General features: G+C 35.6%; 1 protein-coding gene across 1 annotated transcript; it reads right to left on the bottom strand.

Moving 5' to 3' along the window:
* Positions 1 to 252: 252 nt before the first annotated feature.
* LOC140432230 (aldo-keto reductase family 1 member C13-like) lies at positions 253 to 5,988 on the bottom strand (the record flags this gene model as incomplete). The annotated part of the gene is made up of 2 exons (XM_072520054.1): positions 253 to 543; positions 5,641 to 5,988. Coding segments are annotated over 2 exons (624 nt in total), but the record flags the coding sequence as incomplete, so codon positions are not given.
* Between the last annotated feature and the right edge of the window lie 234 nt (positions 5,989 to 6,222).

The raw sequence follows: 6,222 nt of genomic DNA, 5'->3' as shown, positions 1-6,222 counted from the left end.
TTTAATTGGAGAATTTTGGAATAGATAAGTCTTTCTCCGATATATTTTTCTAAATTTAAAATTTTAAAAGTGTGAAATGCCACACAGAATCAATTTGTGAATAAGATTGTCTAAGCAGAAGCACTTTTATTTTATCAATCTGCAATTATTGGTTAGTTAATAATAATCAGTTAACATTGTGTATTAATTATTTAATATTATATTTGCAAAAACTAATTTTTACACAGACTTTCTGCGAAAGTTTTGTGTTAAGAATCTATTTAGAGTTTAAGAAAACATACTTAATGGTTTAAAATACCTTCCTATCTTTTTAAAATAGTCTGGTGCTCCTGGAGATCCGAGTGAAGAGTAGGAAACTACGACAATATTGTTTTTCCGACAATATTCTCGTAATTCCTTTTGTTGGAAGTAGAGGTGAAGTTCCACTTGCGTATTGGCTGGCTTTATTCTTGAGTTTTTCATTATTCTCTCCATTTGTTCAATGCCAAAGTTAGAAATTCCTATAGTTCGAGCCCTTTTGCAATCAACTTGTTCTTCCATTTTCTATTAATAAAAAAACAAGATTAGAAGAGCAATTAAATGTAATTATTTTATTTCTTGATTTTTGTATATTTAAAAGATTTTATGTATACAGTGTAGTAGAAAACTCATACTTATGATGTTATAGAAATTTTTTCAAATGTGATAAATATAATAAATTATATTCGAAAGAACATTAGAAAAAATGTACACTGACCGATCTTCAGACATATTTTTGCTAGAACTGGATATATTTTAATCGTATTATTCTTCTTACATTTCTCCATACTTTTGTAAATCGATTTTACCCGGAGTCTTCGACTTCAGTGAAATTAGCATCATCACAGGATACACAAACATTTGACTTCATGCTGTGCTTACCTCATACATACTCTGGCATTTCGAACAAACTATGGTTGTTTTTGTCAACTTATCGGTCTTTTCTCTTTTAACACATTCACGACGGGTGGTATTTCCAGTGAAACTTGTCCTGTATCAAGATTTTATTCATATACGATTCGGGTCTCCGGCGTCCCTAATAGTGCCGTTTTTTAAACGCTGTTTTTTCCATATAAACAAATATTCTTAAAATTCTAATATGTGAAATCAATGTCGATAATTATCCGTAAAATAGTTTCGAAACACAATTCAGATAACTGCCTTAATCTGGAGCCTTCTAAAAATTGCAAGACATAGCCAGACGTTGATAAAGATGTTAAAAGAGACATGAGGAATCTAAAATTTGCATTCCACGACATGTCTCCTCAACTAAGCAGAAATCGTTAGCGAATTGGTTTCTTGTACTCATACAGAGTAGATCCGAATAAAAATAAAATTAAAAAGGCAGTCAAGATTTCATTTCACGTACAAATCGTCTATGTATCTGTTGATACGTATTTCGCTTTAATAAAGCTCATCAGAACAGTTATTCATAGGCGTTCTCAACGTGAAAATTAATCTTTTCTGTCTTTGGGAAGCAACGATAAAATGGCTTCGAAACGGACGCAATAGCGACATCTGATATTAAATCCGTAAAATAGTTTCGAAACACAATTCAGATAACTGCCTTAATCTGGAGCCTTCTAAAAATTGCGAGACATAGCCAGACATTGATAAAGATGTTAAAAGAGACATGGGGAATCTAAAATTTGCATTCCACGACATGTCTCCTCAACTAAGCAGAAATCGTTAGCGATTTTAATTTTATGTCGATAATTATGTTTTAAATACAAGGTTTTATTAGGAAATAAATATAATAAAAAATAAGACTAACCCATGCATTTACAATACTTTTCCCTACATACCACAATTTGTCTTCTTCACCTAGTTCTTTTTAGCTCATCTAGTAATTCCACACTCTTATCTGTAAGATTCCAAGACCCTATCCTAATTGTTCTAACTAGTAATTAAGTCATCATCATCGTCATGATCAGCCGTTTTCAGTCCACTGCTGGATATAGGCCTCCCGCAAATAATTCCAATGCATTCTACCTTGAGCACCCTGAATCCAGTTGTGCTGAATATTGATGTCATCTGACCACCTTGTTAGAGGACGTCCTTGATTACGATAAGCATCGTGTCTAGGTCTCCATTCCAAAATTTTCTTCGTCCACCTTCCATCTTTTAATCTGGCAACATGCCCAGCCCAGTTCCATTTCAATGTTGTAATCCTTTGAACTGCGTCAGTAACACCAGTTTTTCTCCTAATTATTGTATTTGATACTCTGTCTTTGAGGGATACATTCAACATTGACCTCTAAATTGCTCTCTGTACCACTTGTATTTTATAGATTACTTTTCTGGTAAGGGTCAATGTTTCTGCTCCGTACGTTAGAACTGGGAGTACACATTGATCAAAGACCTTCTTTTCAAGTACATGGAAATATCTGATCTACAGATTTCTCTCAGTTTTCCGTAAGCCGCCCATGCCAGTCCTATTCTCCTGTTTAGCTCCGTTGTTTGATTATCTCTTCCTAATTTAATCTCGTAGCCCAGATATTTATAGCTATACACCTGTTCAATTTGCGTGCCGTTAGTTGAGATGTTTTTCGCCAGTACTAGGTTGGTCATATATTGTGTTTTGGAGAAATTAATTTTAAGTCCAACTCATGTACACGAGCTCTGAATGTCTTGAAGAAGCTGACATGTATGATCTACCCGGTCTGCAATAAGGACTATGTCGTCTGCAAATCTCAATTTGTTCACAAATTCTCCATTTATGTTGACTCCAATATTCTCCCAATTATTGTTTCTCATAGCACTCTGCAACAAAGTGATGAATACCTTAGGAGAGATGGTATCTCCTTGCCTAATACCCCCCTCGAAGTGAAATGTATTTGTGTTGCCATAATATATTCTAACTGCAGCTGTTGCGCTGTTATATATAGCTACGAAGAAGAGTTGTGCACTCTGTAAGAGCTCTTAACATGGAGCTAAGCTGGACTGAGTCAAAGGCGTTCTCAAAGTCTACAAATATTAATATCAATGGCTTGTTGTATTCTGTAACTTTCTCTATTAAGGATTTTATTACTTGTAGGTGGTCATTCGTTCCAAAGCCACTCCTAAATCCGGCCTGCTCTAATCGTTGGTGAAAATCCAGCTTGGGTTCCAGTCTGTTAGTAATTATTCTCATAAAGAGCTTATATAAATGAGATAAAAAGCTGATAGGTCTGTAGTTTCCAATTTCTGTTACATCTCGGCTCTCTGTTACATAATGGTACTATTCCATTTTGCTGGTGTGACTCCTTCAAAGAGGCAGGCATTATAAACGGTTTTTAAAGCTTTTGTGACGCATTTGCCTCCTAATTTTAACATTTTACTTACAATGCCATCTTCTCCAGGTGATTTGCTGTTCTTCATACCTTTCAACGCTGATTCGATTTCCTCTTCGGTTATAGCTGGAAGTTCCTCTGATCCTTGATTTTGTATAGCTGGGATTTCCACATCTGGAATATAAGCATCTCGACGATATAATATTCTATAGTACTCTTCAATAATTTTCATAATTTCTTGTTGTTCATATACAGCATGTCCTTGTCTATTTTTTAGCTTATAAATGTTCCTGGTTCCTGTCTTCAACTTTCGTTTTAGAACTTTAAGGCTTTTATTTTGTTCTATGGTATTAGTTGTTTATTTAGTGTTAAAATCCCTTATGTATTTCCTAACAGCTTTTAAAATGGTTTTAAATTCCTCAGCTCTGCGATGTCCCTGTGTGCTTATCTTTCATTTCCCTTCTTTTTTGCATTAGGTTCCTTGTGTGTTCTGTAAGTTTTTCATTTTTCCTTATTTGCTTAACTTGACAATTCTTATGTGCCTTCCTTAGAGCGTCCACCACCCTTTCGTTAAGTTGTTAATATCCGTTTCATCTTGCACGTCATTCTGAAGGTTTCTATCTATTTCTTCCTGGTATGCCCTTGTGTTAGTAATCGCATTGAACGTAACATTTTTATTCCTTGTTACCATATTTCTTCGTTCCTTCTTTACGTTCAAGACTACCTTCGCTCTAACCATTCTATGGCCACTTCCGGTTAAAAATTGATTTAATACAGTTACGTCTTGAACAGCGTCTTTTTTTTTAGTAAAGATAAAGTCAATTTCGTTCTTGTTCAAGCCATTTGGTGATTGACCACTTTCTTTGGTGAAGAAATTCTGTTGCAGAAGAAATTCAATAAGAGTTTAACCCACTCTGAGATAGCGCGTTCCGTGAGGTCCAAGTACAAACTCCTAATCATCCTGCTTGTAGCATATTTTTGCGTTTAGGTCTCCCATCAGTATGGTATAGTTGGTGGTTACCTCTTCTAGCGCAGTGTTAACGTCATCGTAGAACCATTCAAGTTCTTTGTCTGTGTGGGCACTGGTAGGTGCGTATACCTGGATGATTTTTAATCGAATTTTTTCGTTTACTTTGTAGATAAGATAAATAACTCTATCACTTATGCTTTTAATTGTAAGTATATTCTTCGTGTTTTTTTTTATTTATCATAAATTCGACGCCCACCGTTAGAAGATTCTCCTCTATAGTAAAATAGATTTCCCGACGAAAGTATCATTTGTTTTTCGCCTTTCCGCTGTATTTCAGATAATCCAAGTATATCCCATTTTATATGATTCCAGCTCGTTTTCAAGTTCCTCAAGTTTTTCATCCTCCATTAATGTTCTGGTGTTATGGGTTGCCATAAACCATATTCTTTGCCGTTGTCGTTTGTATAAGTAGCCTGGTCCACTCTGGGGATTCTTAGCACCCTCTGTCCCTCTATCTCCGTCCCCCTCTATAGCCTAGTTTCAAGGGACTGCCGTAGACTGAGGGCCTTGCGTCTTCATTGTTTTTCATTTTACGTGTGTTCATGGCCGTTTCTCTACCACGCTGGCCAGTGAGGGTTGGTGGATGTTAGGATGGGTTAGGAAATTTTGGGGTCTTTGACAAGGATGATCGGTCGGGATGTGATACCCTCTCGGTTGAAAGGAGTAAGAGTGAACCACAGCTCACGTAGGCAGGGCAGGGTCACGAACCTGTAGTAGACCCTAACTTTAGCGGGCTCGTAAAGTGTATCTAACCGCTACCCAAATTAGGTGCTACCCTAAAATATTCCTCACCCGGAAATCCGAACGAAGGCTCAGTTTGCTCCCGGAATATTTTACCTCAGTAGATACCATTATTTCAGTATATTTTTTATTACATTGAAGAAGGTATTTTAGTTATTATGGCCTGAAAAGATTTTTGGACGTTTGATGCCTGAATGCCTTTTCTATCAGCATCATTTCCTATACAATTTAGTCAACATACCACCAATGCGACGAAAGTGCAGTATTACCCCACACTTGCTTGCGTTTTTCTGTATAAGCCAGGATCCCCACTGCAAGGACTGCCCTATAAGCTAATGTATTGTTGCCTATATTTCGCGATTAGGAGGCACTTACTTTAATCGGAAATTCGGGATACCGAATTGATAATAATTTTAATTAACAAATTACAATGCTATTATCATAAAAAATGGCTAAGAACCGTTTCATAAAAGGAAAAGAAACAAGTGGTTTGATGAAGGAAGAATAAAAAATAATATTAAGAATAATACTACCAAAAGGGGTTTTATTTATATTTAAATTAGAAAATTTTAAGCTTACCTTCCAAACATCAAGATAATCTGTATCCAACATGTCCCACGGTTTAAGAGGATCGATTAATTTCATGTGCATAGGAAAATGCATAAGATAAAGATCTACATATTCCAATTGTAACTTTTCTAAGGAGTCCTTTAATGCTGATTCAACTAAATCGGGATGAATTTGTTCAGGACTAAGCTTAGTAGTAATAAATATATCTTCCCTTTTTAACTTTCCAGCATCAAACCATTTCCGTAAAACTTTTCCGATACATTTTTCGTTACGGTAGGCAGCCGCCGTGTCTATATGACGGTACCCAATAGTTAATGCAGTATCGAGGGCAGCTTCCAGTTCGTCTTCGTTTGTTGACTGAAAGTAAACATTAGAAGAGATAATGTTAATTTTACATCTAAATTCAGGCAGATATTTATATTTAAACAATTATACTATATATATAAATTAAAACTATTTCTGGAGTTCAATATTTAGTTAATTCTTAATTTTTTTTTACTCCGCCAGGAACATACTACACATTAAGGTTGATCTTCACCCTCGATTAATTTGTTTCTGATCTAGAGATGGCTCTACTGCGGCATACGACTG

This window comes from Diabrotica undecimpunctata, unplaced genomic scaffold (assembly GCF_040954645.1).
Source record: "Diabrotica undecimpunctata isolate CICGRU unplaced genomic scaffold, icDiaUnde3 ctg00003300.1, whole genome shotgun sequence".
In the NCBI taxonomy this organism is placed as follows: Eukaryota; Metazoa; Arthropoda; class Insecta; order Coleoptera; family Chrysomelidae; genus Diabrotica; species Diabrotica undecimpunctata.
This window is presented reverse-complemented; position numbering and strand designations above follow the sequence as displayed.